We start from the raw sequence: 15,542 nt of genomic DNA, 5'->3' as shown, positions 1-15,542 counted from the left end.
TCCAATACTCAAACTATATATTTTTTAAAAAGTCCTCACCTATTTATAGATGAGTGCATTTTGTGTTAGTCACCCAACAATTAGCTTTTCTCATATTGCAACATTTGTTTATCCTTTCCCCTCCTCCCAATGATAAAGTAGCATGAAATGATACTCAGACAGCTCTTCTGGGAATTCCCACAGCTTGTTTGTTTCTGTGAAAATACATCGTGTTATCTAGCTGTTCTGCGCAGATTAAAGCCAGCCTTTTTCCATATAAAAAACCTCATCCAAGTTGCACATAGCTAGGGCTCAACAAGTGAAGCTGCCGAAAACCTACAAGAACACATGAAGCAACCCAAAGATGAATCTTCTAGCACTATCAACCTTATTACTGTCCTTTCCTAGGTTTACACCAGGTAAACCTGTCCAGGTGTGTCCTTGATGCTGCTGAAGATGCTGTCTAGACATCTCTCTCAAAGAACTCGTTTCCTGCATTTTCTGTTGTGATTTTACATTCCAATGATTAAGTATACTGCACCCTAAAAAGATGTCCCATTCTTTTTCAGGGAATCCAGGAAGAGAAGGCCACAGGTGAGCTTGATTTATGCCTGTTTTATGAGATGTCATGCTCTCAATGTCATGCTTGTGCCATGCTGTTGTTCTATAGATTGTTGTAGAGTTTTTCTGTCTTATGTAATTGAGAAGATAGCATTCAGATCTGGGTGTCTATGATTCCATTCTTAAGGGAGGAAGGTCTTCTGGGAAGCCCCCCAGCATGACCCCCATTGAAAACAATGGGAGCTGCTCAACAACGGGAGTAATGTTGCCACTCAGCTCCTCCCATTCACTTCATTTGAGCTCATGGAGGGAAATACTCAGTGGATTTTGACCCTGGGTGCCTTTATAGTAGCAGTCTGATCTCAAATTTGCTGACCTTAATAAAAGAATGCATTGTTCAGCACCTCCTGCTTTATACATTTGAGATTAACTTTACTTTCCATGAGGTCGCCATCACTATTAAATCTTGCAACATTTTGATGAACTTGATTAGGATGCTAAATAAATAACATATTCATTGATGGGTGTCATATGGTCTTTCGTACTTCATGAACATTCTCAGTTCATAAATTGGAAGGAAAACAGGATTGGTTGTTTGTTTTCTGGGCTTTGGGTTTTTGTTTTGTTTTACAAGGCAATATTTCTTCCTGCCCACTGTTCAAATGAGCAGGGCTCTGAGAAACTTACATTCCTGCTCTAGCCCTTCATTAGTTCTGAATGGGTAGAGCCTGCTGTTCATCTCTGGTTAGACATGGCATCCAGGCAACTTTCCCCACTGCTTTACACTGGCGTTTGACATCTGAGAGGGAGATATTTAGGATCTACCTATTCTTCTGACTGTAAGTTGGTTTAACTGATTTTGCAATTGCATTGTTACATTGATGTAACCCACTCTGGAACCTTATGTTGAAGGGTGGGTATGAAATCATACTACTACTACTAATAATAATAATAATAATAATAATAATAATAATAATCCTTGCAGGAGAAACATATATGCATCAGGATGATATTGTTTACAGACGAAGAACACAGCGAAGTGCCATGAAATGCAATCAGAGATGTGTTTGGCCTAGATCGGAAGATGGGCTGGTCAACATTCCAATTAATGTCTCTACAGAGTTTTGTATGTTATTTAAAGCTTTACAACAGGCCTTCTCCAGCGTTCATTCTTGTTAATAATGAAATTTTTGTATAATGAAAATTCATTATACAAAAAACAAACAACCCCCCCAAAAAAACCCAGATAGCTCTTTTCCATAGCAATCAGTGAGCCATGGTTGTTGGCGATACTACCCACTTCTTAATCAGGCTAGTGCCTTATTCCTGTTGGGAACCTTGATTGAGGTGCAATCACCACAGAAAGCACAATACTGGGGTAGGCAGCAGGTTACAGTCAGACTTACCGGTAAGTCTTGCAGGACCCAGGACAGCTCCCAAGCAGAGCCAACAGTGGAGAGTATGGTGGGGTGATGGCACTCATCTAGTCTTGGATTGCTTTGTTGGAACTTACCAGGATGTAGAGGCGGGGCAAGGTCAGCATGGTGCAAACACACCAATGGGTGTGCTAAATTGGCTCCAGCAGTGTGCTTGCACTTTGCTGACCTTGCCGCTGCCCAGGGGAGCACTGCCACCCCACCACACAATAGCTGATACATTCCAAAGCTTATATCCCCAAGTGTGACTTAATAATTGACAGCCAGAGTCCTGATCCTCAAGTGAAGCTGCAACTTTGCCATGGAGCAATGCACTTTATCACCAATGAATAGCCTCAGCCTCTGGCATTGTCTTCTCCAGCGGGGACTTTGAGGAGGGCAAACCAATTTGGTGGGATGATTCAAATTTTAATCTAAGGTCTAAACCATTGCTCCATTATCTGGATTATAGAAACTCCTTCACCTCCTATGCACATAGCTGCCAAGTTTTCCCTTTTCTCGCAAGGAAGCCTATTCAGCATAAGGGAAAATCCCTTTAAAAAAGGGATAACTTGGCAGCTATGTATGCAGAGGTGACCTCTGACTCTATATGAGACTGAGAGTCCACAGGACCTTCTGAGGTAATGATGTTGGCTTGTGGTCATCGTTTTCAGAAGAACCATAAGAACATAAGAAACTATCTTATACTGAGTTATACTATTGGTCCATCTGGCTCTGTAATGACTGGCAGCAGCTTGCCAGAGTCAGCAGTTTTATTTAAGTCCCACTTGGAGATGGCAGGGACATGGGAACATGGGACCTTCTGCATGCAAATCAGATGCTCTACTGCTGAGCTACAGCCTTACCCCTGTCTGAAGATCACTGTAAAGATCATCATCAGAGGGCTCTGAAGGTCAGACATTTTTAAGTTGAATTGAGCTGGATTTGCACCCTAAAGTTTCTTGTGGCACAGGCTCTGGTAGGCAGCGGGTTGCAGCATCAATTACATGAATCAGACAGCAAATGTGTTGGGTTGTATATGACATAACCAAGTCTGCTATACCCAGTTTATACTTTGATATCTTTGTGCAATTGCAAAAAAAAAAAACCCAACAACAACCCCAAAACCCATAATAAGAAGCATTTACACAACAGACATAACAAGCGTTGAAGTGGTATGTGTACTGTAAGCAATAGAGACTGTGCTGGCACCCACTTGCTTCAGCATTCATGTTTCCCTGGAATGTTGGACACTATTTCACTGCTATACCACATGCAGAGAGTAGCCATAGTTAGGTGGATAATTTTTGAAGAAAGTTTACATGAAAGAAATCCTCCATTACACACACATTCACAATTTCCCAGGAGCCCTGTTCTACATGAAATATTTCATAATGGTATACCCAGGAGTGCAGGGAACTTTCCCATGTTGGCAAAACATATTCTGTTTGAACTCCACACACATAATATGGGAACTTTCAATGCATTTCTTTCTCCCTTTCCTTTTTTTAAAAAGCCCTGGAGGAGAGGGCTGTGATAGCTGAAGCAATGCAAGAATTTGTCACGCTGACATGTATTCAGTTTATCAGGCGTTCGACAGAACATGACTACATAAACATTTTCCCTGCAGATAGGTAAGTTTTATCTCTCCTGATGCTATCTAAGAATACTACTATTGCTTGGGATTATCTAGACATTCTGTTTCTTCTCTTCTGCTGAAGCTTTCCTCACAACTTGTTGCAGCTCCCATAATCCCTGACCATTGGCCATGCTGCCTGGAGTAGATGGGAGACGGAGTCCAACAGCATGTAAAAGCTGGTGTTAGTAGGACAGCCTTCACCAAACAGGATGCTTTATAGGTGGTTGAAACCCTGACCTTGCCCCAAAACAGGGAAAGGAGATGAGGGAGCATTGTGTTTGGCAGCCTGAAATGCTTGCACTGATAGAACTATTGCCATAGCACAGTGCTGAATTACTTGCTTTATGTTTTAAGGTGGTCCATATATTACTAGCAAGGAGTGTCCGGCAATGTGGAAACCACAAAATACTGTGATTTTTAAATGGATGATACTGTTTGTGCATTTGGACCTGTCATACTAAAAATCAGGTGAAATCACTCCAAAGTCATTTTTGCAGTCTGCCGTCTGGCTTCAAAATGGCACCGGCATCTAAGCATAAATGAAATCCACTGCCCCTACGTTGGGTATCCTTGTATCGAGTTTGATGATGATATCTCAAGAGGCCGCTGATCCTATTCAAAAAAGTCACACCAAAGTTGCATTTGGGTCCACCACCTTGATTCAAAGTGGGACCCAGCATGCAAACAGTGACAGAGTCCCCACCCCTCACCTCAGGACCTTTGTGCTGAGTTTTGTAATGGTATCTTGAGAGGTGGCCAAACCTAAGGAGAACAGATGGACAGACAGACAAAGCACTTTCCAAAATATATAGTAGAGAACTAGATGTGAGATGACGTCTATGTTTTTGGAGACAGTAAAGATGTGCTGTCTTCTAGAGTGCTCCTGGACATGCATCTTATCTTGAAATTAGATGTGTGTAACTAATCATATGCATAGCTGCCAAATTTTCCCTTTTCTCACGAGGAAGCCTATTCAGCATAAGGGAATTTCCCTTTAAAAAAGGGATAACTTGGCAGCTATGACCATATGTGATAATCACAACTTAAGATATCACCATTAATTTATAATCGGATAACTCAATTGAATTCAGTGAGGCTTAAGAGACTGCATTCATACCCCCCAACTACTTCCCATTTAATTCAGTAGAGCTTACTTCTGAGTGGACATGCGCAGGAACAGGGCTCTACCAAACACGCACCTACCTCACAGGGTAAAATATGACAGAGTATGGCACTTTGTGCTCGCTGAAAGGCAAGTTATAAAGGTACTGAATGAAACTTTATGTGATGGCACAGGTTTTCGCTTTCCATGTTCTCAGATGCTGGTCTTACTTTGGAAAGATTGGAGGCAAACAGCAGTTGGGCTTGGCAAAAAATGGCTGCATATATAAAGGATTAATTCAGCATGAAATCAACCATGCCCTGGGTTTCATACATGAACAGGCCCGGAACGACCGAGACAAGTATGTTAAAATCCACTTGGAGTATGTCACAGCAGGTATGTCCACCAGCATTCAAGTAACAGTTTTAACCCTTGCTTGCTGTAGAGGATTATTTAAACAAAAACATTTCTATATTGTATATTGTGCATAAATCTTTGCATTTACTCTCATATTTTACAGGAGAACAGGGGAATTTCGAGAAAGTGGACTCTAACAATCTGGGTCTTCCCTATGACTATGGTTCAGTGATGCATTATGGCCCGTAAGTTGTGTTTCAGGGCATCTTCTCTTTTCAGACAAAACTGCTCTTAACTGTAGTGCAAGGATCCTCTTTTATATAATTTCATCTCTGTCTTCTCCTTGGAGCAATGTGCAAGAACACGCTGAAGCTGCAAGGGAGTGCAACTTCTTCCAACACTGGTTGAACATCCAAACTGAAACCCTTCCTGCTTATCACAAGAATCTCTGCCTTGCCTGGATTTTGTTTCAATTTGTTAGTCTTCATCCCACCCATTACTGACAGCCAGAAATCATCTACAACATTTACAGTATCTTTGGGATTGCTGGATAGGGAGAGACAGAGAAGAAGCTGTACCCCAAACTGCAGATAACCTCTCTCGAATGTCTTCATGTAGATGTTAAAAAGGACAGAATAGAACCCTGAGGAACCATACAAATGTAAAGTCATGGGACTGAACAAAAGTGTTTCATTACCACATTGGTACATTATTGTTGCTGAACCCCGAATCTTTTGCATGTATGTACAGACAACCCAATGTCTGTGAAGTTTTTATTCTTCATTTCCTAGGATGGTTTCCATGCAAATATTATTTTAGATGTTGCATTATAAAACAATGCCCCAATAGAGTTTGATGAGCACATCTATTCCTGTCTTCTGCAGATACGATTTTTCTAGTGCTCCCGGGAAAGCAACCATTGTCCCCATCCCAAATGCATCTGTACCAATTGGTCAGAGAATAGGACTCAGCGACCTAGATGTGAAAAAAATCAACAAGCTCTACAGATGCAGTAAGTGTTCAAAATGCTACATGGGTAGTTTCCCATCTGATGTTGTTAATTTTTTATAACATTTGAGAGCAGCTAGTGCTGCCAGATTTAGTGACCTAGATGGGCATCACCTCACCTTAACATACTTTCTCTTCCAAATGTGATGCTTTGAAAACAGTAAATCATTTACTCTGCACTTGAAAGGGCACCTCTGTCAATACACTAAGAAAAAACATTGGAGTGGGAAAGTCCACAAGAGCACTCTTCCCTTCCATGCTTTCCAACAACTGGAATTTGGAAGCATTGTTGCCTCCAGCTGTAGAGGTAGAGCATAGCCATCATGGCTACTACACTTGGCCGTCTTTGCAAGTTCCCTGTGCTGGGAAGGAGAGCCTTCCCCAAGGTGCTATCCCATGCAGGTGCAGTATGTGTGTGAATGTGCAGTACTGTATTTGGTCATCTACAAGCATTTGGATCTTCTCTTTGCAGTCAGCACCTGCATGGGGATGGTGCTGCATTGAAGGCAAGACTAACCCTTTATCACTGGATTGCCTTGCCAATCGGGAACCTATAGGGAAGGGGAGTGTTTAATGTGCCTCTGTATGCTCAGTGTACAGAATTCACTCCCCCTGCGCACCTCAACAGTCCTAAAACACAAGCCCTCCTTTTTCTATACACCCAACCCGCTCATCATAATAAGGAACATTTCGCTAATACCGTATATGTTGGTCTTAATGTAGTTCAAGTCATGAATTGCAATTGATACATCATTTGCTGCCTGGTGTGTGTGTGTGATATTGTTAAAAGGCATATTTTAATATCTTCCTTCCTTTACTAGGTTGAACAGTGACATATTTAATGAACACTGAGTTTTCCCTGACAGAGTGCAAGGATAGATAAACAGAAAGTTGTGTTGGAATTTTCCCTTTGCACATCTCATTTTCCCCTAATTTGTGTTCTGTTCTGCTCTTTAGACTGTTCTAGCACTGTGCTTCGTAATCGAAGAGGCAACTTCTCCTCTAATAATTACCCATATTCATACCCCCCAAATGTCACATGCCTATGGCTGATCCAAATCCCAGAAGGAAAGGTAAGGATGCTCAAATCATTGTTTAATGTATCAGGATTATACAACAGATAAGAGGAGGGCAGGGAATGAACCTTTCCTTATTGCTACTTGTATACTTTTGGAAGTTGCAGTCTGTTTATGCTCTGAACTTATTGACACAACACTAATCTTCAGGTTGGTTTCAAGTACATGACACAGGCTGTGTACACAACCTTACATTTGAAGCAAATCTCCCCACCCCAAGAATCCTGGGAATCAGGACCCAGCCAAGCTAAAATGTATTTGGCTTTCTTTTTCTGCTTTAGGTCTTCCTGAAGTTTCATGTTTTGGATCTCCAGCGCTCTCCAAACTGTGCCTCCGACTACATCCGAATTTATGATGGAAACAACAGAAATGCCCGTCTTCTTGTTGACAAGTTATGTGGAGCGGGGCAGTTGCCGGCGGTGGTGTCTTCTGGGAGCATGATGCTTGTGGAGTTTGTGAGTGATGAGGCTGCTGCATCCAAGGGTTTCACAGCCTCCTATGCACATGGTATGAACAGCTCTATCTCTCACTACTTGCTGAAAGCATCAGTGCTAGGAAAGAAACACATACAGTACATGAAAAAAAAAAAGCACTGGTGGAACAGTTTTCCAAGGGTATTTTAATTTTACACCGTCTTTCCCTGGATCTGAATTACCCAAATTCTCTAAATCCATTTGCTCTCACAAGCCCACAGGACCTCAAACTAATTGCTCATCTTTGCATGCCTGAGCCCATCTGAAACATGTTTACTCAGACATACCTTACCCCAAATATGCCCTGAGATATATAGGTATACAAATTTAAATAATAATAATAATAAATAATGCCTACTCAATTATTATTATTATTATTATTATTATTATTATTATTATTATTATATAATACCCACTCAACTACTTCAATCTGCAGACCTGGTCCTGTTGCAGGTGCCACATAATCCTCATTCCACATTTGCAAGCACCCACCCTTTGGAAATTCTTGCATATGGACACCAGGCAGGTGCCTTCCCTGTACTCTTGTTAGCACTTGCAAGCCTATCCAAACATGTAGAGTGTTGACATGTGCTTTGATCTGGTTTAGAACTTATCGTTGCTTTTAAGTATTTTCGAATGTTTAGTATCGTTGCTTCTAACCGTTCTTTTGTGGATAATTCTATTCTTTTTGTAAGTCGCTTTGAGGTTACATAACAATCAAGTGATATGGAAATCTTGTGAGATAAATAAATAGATAAATAAAACAAAGGGAGAAGCCCATGGGAAGGCTGCCTTTTGCAGAGTCAGACCATTTGTCCACTTAGCTCAGTATTGCCTATGCCAGGGGTTCCCAACAAAATTTTCTCGAGGACCCCTCATCGAGCCGCTATTGTAACAAGGACCCCCATTAATTCCTAATCTTAAAATTAAAAAGTGAGAGCCAAATTAAGAGTCTTTTTATATTTTATATTTATACGTTTTTTACAGTTACAACAGAGTACTCCATCAGTATACAGTTAGTTTTAATTTTCAGTTCTTAATGAGATGAGTTAAATCTGTCCTTTGAGTCCATTATTTCTGAAATATTAGGTTCCAAACTTGAAACTTTCACTCTGAAATCCGACCGCATGTCGAGCCAATTCCTATATTTGTTTTTCATGAAACACATGGAAGAAAATGCTTGCTCACACCGATATGTGGTTGCAAATGGAAGGATCTTTTTCATTGCCTTATCTCCAAGTTTCTTGTAGTCCTTGCGGCATACAGCAGAACTACTGCCTCTATGTAATTCTAGTTTTGCGCTAGACTCTGCTCATGCAGGAAGCGGCCAAAACAAAAAATCTGTTATCATACGAAATATATTTAATATATTTTTTATTCTAATAGGATCTTGAGGACCCCTCTGGCATAGCTCGCGGACCCCTGGGGGTCCCCGGACCACCTGTTGGGAACCACTGGCCTATGCTAATGGGCAGTTGCTCTCTGGGGTCAGTAGAGGCCTGTTTGGAGTTGCCAGGGATGGAGAACCTGGGACCTTCTGCATGCAAAGCTGATGTTCTGTGGCTAAATCACAGGCCTTCCCCACTGGATTCAAATTAAGAAAGAAGAAGAAAAAGCAACTCCATGGCCCAATGGAGGGATAGCAGTGTCAGACCACAGTTATCTCCTTCCTGCTTCTCAACATGTCCATTGGTGGAGATTGCTGCCGCCTACCAGTCATGGTGGACGCGGGTGGCGCTGTGGGTTAAACCACAGAGCCTAGGGCCTGCCGATCAGAAGGTCAGTGGTTTGAATCCCCGCGACGGGGTGAGCTTCCATTGCTCTGTCCCAGCTCCTGCCAACCTAGCAGTTTGAAAGCACGTCAAAGTGCAAGTACTGTAGATAAATAGGTACCGCTAGGCGGGAAGGTAAACGGCGTTTCCATGTGCTGCTCTGGTTCACCAGAAGCGGCTTAGTCATGCTGGCCACATGACCTGGAAGCTGTACGCAGGCTCCCTCGGCCAATAACGCGAGATGAGAGCCGCAACCCCAGAGTCGGTCACGACTGGACCTAATGGTCAGGGGTCCCTTTACCTTTACCAGTCATGGTCGGACCAGTCAAGAACTGGCAGAGTTTTTACCACCTTTCCCAATGCTGATTTCTCTTCCTCTTCTCTTGGTGTCTTGTTTCTACCAAGACGGAATGGGGAGTTTATGTTCTTGTTGATTTTGTACCCTGCCTACCCTCCACCTAACAACAACCCTGTAAGAAAGGCTACACAAAGAGAGAGCTACAAGGCTCTCCATCAGCTTCATGAATGAGAAGATTTCCCATACCCAACCTCGACACTCTTGCCATTACACCATACTGGCTTGGGTGAACTCTTGCATCCATACGAGTGTCCTTCATTTAGAGTGAGCATTATTTTTAAACATACTGATTTTTTTTTATTATTCCATTGATTCCCCCCCCCCCGCTCTTTTCATCACAGTGATATGTGGAGGGACTTTCACGAGCAGCCATGGAGTGGTCACTTCGCCAAACTTCCCAAGAAAATACCCTCCAAACAAAAAATGCCTATGGATTATCAGTGCTCCAGCAGGAAGCAGGGTAAGGGGCAGGAGGGGGTGAGTTTCCCTGAATAGGGCAATGACATTATACAGTGCATGACTTTCCCCCTAAAGATCTGATCCTCAATCTCTCTTCAGAAAAGATTGCATTAGATCAGGGGTAGCCAATGCGTTGCTTACTGCTGCATTCAGTGATGAAATCTATCTTGCTCCAGTCCTACCTTCTTAATTTATGGGTATGCATACTATATATGCATTTTCAAATCCATATGCTCACTGGCTTTAGTGCATACTATGCTGTTGAATTTTGTGCTACACTGTGGCGTTTCACCTCTAGAGGGCCAAGAAGGGGTTAAGTTGCCAGGGAGGGAAACGACCAATGGGAGCTCTCCAGCCAGAAGCAGGGTGTATATAGGAAGAATGCAGGCAGGCAGGGGAGAGATGAGAGAGTCAGAGAGAGAGAGTTGGGAGAGAGTTAGATGTGAGAAGAGAGTGATATAGTTGAGAGGAGCTGGTGTGAAGAATAGAGCTGGTTAATATTGTGGTGGCTGTTAAATAGCGAGATAGACAGGATATAGTGTTAGGAGTTTAGTGATAATTTTTATTAGTATTAATTAGAGGTAATAGGCCGGTAAATCATATTTAGAGGTATTAGGCCGGTATAGGAACCATCTGTGATTTTGGAAACCGTTTAAGCTTTGTACAGTAACCAATACGCATAAGAGTATTTAATAAACTATTCTGTTTTATTTTACTATATCCTGGTCTGAAGTGTGTGAGTGATTGAGAGTATTTGTTTGTCGTTGGCACAACACCAATAGACCTTCAAACATCCGGGGGTGTTGTGCAGGTCAGTGTGACCGCGACATACACATAGAAATTGGTGAACTTATTGTGGTTCCTTCAGATCTCCCTAACGATGGGCTCCTTTGACCTGGAGGAAGCCACTGGGTGCAACTATGACAGACTTGTCTTCCGTGATGGGGGCGACATCAGCTCTCCGCTTCTTGGCACTTTTTGTGGGAAGACAGAGGTTCCAGCTTTCAATTCCACTGGGAGCTTTCTACGTATAGAATTTTACAGTGACGCCGTTTCTCAATATTCCGGGTTTAAGCTGGACTACTCAATCGGTTAAGTACTGTCGCTAGAGTATCTGGGTGGGAGATGGCAAGATTTTGCTGGGGAAAAAGTGGGGAAGAAATAATGATTTGTTCCTCTTGTGGAATTGTTGCCTTGAGGGATATGTAAGTCATCTGTGTTCCTCAGAAGTTTGGTTAAATGGAAATACACCAGTAATCTAGTTATAGTGACTGTCAGGGGACCACCGGGGGGGGGGGGGGCAGCGGAAAGCCCAGGAGATCAGGGCAAGGGCTCGCTGATGAAGATGGAGCCCCAGAACCAAGCGTCTTGCAACTTCCACCAGAAGGTGGGACTGGGGCTCAGGAGGAGGTGCGGATCCTGGAGGATGCTGAGAGGGCTAGCTTTCCAGAGAGGGCAGCAGGGGGTGGACCAAGGCACCTCCAAAGGGGAGGCTCCAGAGGATACAGCACCGGTTCCTCAGCTGAGCAGCTCTAGCAGAGAGGGTGCTCCACCAGTGCCCTCACCCCAACAGAGAAGGGGAGGGAGAGGAGGGAACAGCAGGGGAGGTTTAGGGTGCCCAGGGGGCTGTGTTGGCGGAACTCACGACGGAAGGTGCTTCCGGATTCTGGATCAGATTAGTGCAGCCATGCTTTTTGATGCTCTGTCTTGTACATATGTCTATAAATAAACCCTGTATAAACCATGCACGGGGTTTGGAGCTGCTTACTCGTGAGGAAGCAACTAACACCATTACAGTGACATGATGCGCAGACCGGCACAGGAGTGTCAAGTAACCGAGGCTGCAAATGCCTCAACAGGTAAATGAGCCTGGGGCCCATATGGCTCAAGTATCTCCCCACACTGGGCATAAAGCCTGTAATGAGAAGTTTGGGTTATGTATAGCAATACAAAAATAGGCCCCAAGTCAACTTGAAGGTTATGTTGTAAGGAAGAATAACCCGAACCTCACCCCCATTTCCTGACACAAAGAAAATACCCCATGCTGCTTCTCAAACCTTGGAGAACTGGGAAAAGCAATACATGAGGGAGGAGACTGCAGGGACAAGGGCCATCCCATTGCCCTCCATGAGTTGGAGGGTGTCTTCCAGAAGCAGGGAGCCTTCTTTCAGAGTCTTCCCAACTGTTGGTGTGCTTGTCTTTCTCCCAATTCCTGAATTCCTAAATTCCTGAAGAGGGCTAAAGGCTAATGGCAATGTGCTAGGGTCAGGGACCTTGCGCTTGAAAGGCCTATGCATCTAATTGTGTGTTAATGCAGAAAGACGGGCAAAAGGACAGCTGCAATTTCCCATTCCTGTCTCATTTGCAGGAGGAGTGGCTGGTATGCCAGCCCCCACAGTGCCCTTCTGACGGCTCACTTGGCTATCAAAACAGGTGGGCCAGAAGTAGACCACCAGGGCAATGGCCCTTGTGCTTATTTATTTCATTTAGATCCCATCTTTCTTCAAAGGAGCTCAAAGTGGTGTCCATGGTTCTCTACCCCGACAGCAACCCTATGAAGTAGTTAGGCTGAAAGACTCTGACTGGGCTCATGCCACCCAGTGAGTTTCATGGCAAGAGCAGGAATTTGAACCCTGGTATCCCAGGTACTGGGGGCATAGGTGGCGCTGTGGGTTAAACCACAGAGCCTAGGGCTTGCCGATCAGAAGGCCGGCGGTTTGAATCCCCACAATGGGGTGAGCTCCCGTTGCTCAATCCCAGCTCCTGCCAACCTAGCAGTTCGAAAGCACAGTTCGAAAGTGCAAGTAGATAAATAGGTACCGCTACAGTGGGAAGGTAAACGGCGTTTCCGTGTGCTGCTCTGGTTCACCAGAAGCGGCTTTGTCATGCTGGCCACATGACCTGGAAGCTGTACGCCGGCTCCCTCGGCCAATAATGCGAGATGAGCACCACAACCCCAGAGTTGGTCACGACTGGTCCTAATGGTCAGGGGCCCCTTTACCTTTACCTTTATCCCAGGTACTAATCCAATGCCTCAAGCCTAGACTATTTTAATCCTTCAACAGAGTTTCCATGAGCATGGACAGATGAAACAAATCTGAAGGCAGCCCTGTTTAGGGAGGCTTTTAATGTTTAATAGATTATTTTATTTCATTTTTCTGTTGGAAGCCACCCAGAGTGGCTGGGGAAACCCAGCCAGATGGGCGGGGTATAAATTATTATTATTATTATTATTATTATTATTATTATTATACCTGTCATTGCAGTTTTGCCGTCATGAAGAACAGCCTGCGGGAGGATTGCCTTCGTCCTGAACTGCGAACGAGGAAGAGGGTGGAAATTCTGATGCCAGATATTCTTTGCCTCTTGCTGGTGTTGTACTTTATTTCTTTTTAAAGACTGATCAGTTTCTCCCAGTAATGACACAAATACTCTCAAGTGCAGAATGCTGAACTTTATGCCTGATTTGCCAAAACACCAAGGAGCAATTGAAGCAGGCAAGGAGAAGTTATTCTGTGCCGTATCTCTTCAATTACTGTACCATTTTTACTAGCCATCTGTTGGTGGCACTTTGAACTATGTAACAAAAGATGTAAGTAAAGCTTTAAAAGCCCACCCTTCACTGTCGGGGGGGGGGGTGTTGCGGCTACTCTCGAGTAAAGATGCTCCAGTCTGCTCTGTCTTTAAGAGTTTTATTGTGCATACTATTTACAGTGCAGAGATAGCAGAAAACATGACCACCTAGTCACTTTCAGAACCCGGCAATGGCTTCCGTCTGCTTTTCGGCCAGCATAAAAGCCTGGGCACACCAAAACGCCATCTCTTCGCCCTACGCGTGGGCACGCGCCTCAATTCGGGCGCCAGAAGGAAAAGTCTCCCCTCTTGCTGGCTGGGGCGGCGCCTGGGCTCTGACGTCTCACTGAGCCCCTCATCCGCTGCTTGCCCTTGGCTTTGAAGAGTATATGCTCACCTCATTTAGGGGAGTTAATAGCACATGCTTTTTCTCTGCCTGGTTAACATGAACATTGGGTGGTAGGTTACACCATGACGAAAATGCTCCCCCATCTTCCTGCTTCTGTAATCTTCCCAGGGTGCAGAGCTTAAACATGCTTTGATTTCTTGGGTAGACCCTTGACCTATGAATTGCAGGGATTGGTTTCTTGGGATTCAGGGTGGGGGTAAAGGACTGGGAAACATGGATCTGATTCTGTAGCCGACAGCACAGGAAGAGTGACAGTTTGCAACATGACATTGAAAATTTAAAGGCCTGCTTTTCCTTACTAAAATGTGTGGGCAGGGGTGTGGTGTGATAAACGTTGCAAAAACAAACAAACAGCTGAACAGAGCGGGTGCCAAATTTCCAGGCTTTGTCTTGACGTCCCAAACCTGCTGCTAGAGCAAGCTTCAGAATGGTCCTGGTTGGGGGTTGAAGCTGCCTGAAGCCATGAGAAAGAAGAGAGTGAGGAAGGAAAACTCAAAACTCAGAGGGAAAGGAGGGGGGAAATGCTGTTTTCTTATATAGATACTAGGGATGGGTGAATCTGTCATTTTCTGTTTCTCTCTGTTTCTCTTTTTTTCCCCAGTCTTAGGTTCAGTTCTCTACATTTCCATATCAGTCTGTATATTCTTTTTTTTCTAAGTTCTCATGAAAATCCACCAGCATTTTAGTGAGAATCTCTCCTAATATAAGCAAGTTTGTGTGCAATTTTACCTAATATACACATTTTTGCAAAGCAATTTTCTGTGATATACACATTGGTGCACTATTTATTTTTTACTTGTACCTGTATATGCATTTTTAATGCACACTAATATATGCATTTTTATGCACACTATCTTCTAGTATATGCATTATGTACACTATACTTGTCTGCAGTGCAAAAATTCAGAGAAGGGTAAATTTCAAAGGATGGCTATGTTTTGGTTCATGTGAATTGGGTAGGTTCACCTTCAAATGCAAACTGAACTGAAATTCTTCCCCATCCCTAATGGATACGTGTGAATAGCTTTTCACTTCCTAGTTGGAGGGAGACAATGCTAACAATTGGGATTGGTAGGACCAGGCCTACCCTGGAAATGTGGTGCATAGGCTGAACCTTACCTGAGCAACTCTGAAATTGACCTCTGCCAAGGAACATGAAATTACCAGAGAGAAATGGAACTTGCCCACACAGAGAGTGGATGGTACGCTCTCATCTCAAAACATTGTTGGTACCTGGAGGTGGGCCTCTGAAGATGACTTCAATGCATGGGCAGGGAGAAGGTGTTGTCATTGAGTATTCCAATTCCAAACTGCACAGAGATTTAAGCATTTTGAACTGAGTTCAAAAACAAAAATGGATT

At 43.6% G+C, this 15,542-nt stretch overlaps 1 protein-coding gene across 3 annotated transcripts; it reads left to right on the top strand.

Annotated features, from left to right (window-relative positions):
* Window positions 1-235: 235 nt before the first annotated feature.
* LOC118085298 (astacin-like metalloendopeptidase) lies at window positions 236-13,881 on the top strand. 3 transcript variants are annotated; one of them, XM_035115812.3, is made up of 12 exons: window positions 236-412; window positions 549-573; window positions 1,526-1,666; window positions 3,472-3,589; window positions 4,914-5,092; window positions 5,217-5,298; window positions 5,938-6,065; window positions 7,019-7,134; window positions 7,419-7,644; window positions 10,082-10,200; window positions 11,068-11,290; window positions 13,466-13,881. In XM_035115812.3, the coding sequence occupies exons 1-12, from the start codon at window positions 344-346 to the stop codon at window positions 13,477-13,479; spliced, it is 1,440 nt and encodes a 479-aa protein (XP_034971703.2). In that variant the 5' UTR covers window positions 236-343; the 3' UTR covers window positions 13,480-13,881. The 3 variants fall into 3 exon arrangements, with proteins under 3 accessions (XP_034971703.2, XP_060130663.2, XP_088525339.1); XM_060274680.2 differs by lacking the exon at window positions 1,526-1,666 and having other exon boundaries at window positions 237-412; XM_088669213.1 differs by lacking the exon at window positions 11,068-11,290 and having other exon boundaries at window positions 243-412.
* The last annotated feature ends 1,661 nt before the right edge of the window (window positions 13,882-15,542 follow it).

This window comes from Zootoca vivipara, chromosome 1, assembly GCF_965207765.1.
Source record: "Zootoca vivipara chromosome 1, rZooViv2.hap1.1, whole genome shotgun sequence".
NCBI classification, from domain to species: Eukaryota; Metazoa; Chordata; class Lepidosauria; order Squamata; family Lacertidae; genus Zootoca; species Zootoca vivipara.
The sequence above is the reverse complement of the archived record's forward strand: the minus strand, read 5'-3'. Positions and strand labels throughout refer to the sequence as shown.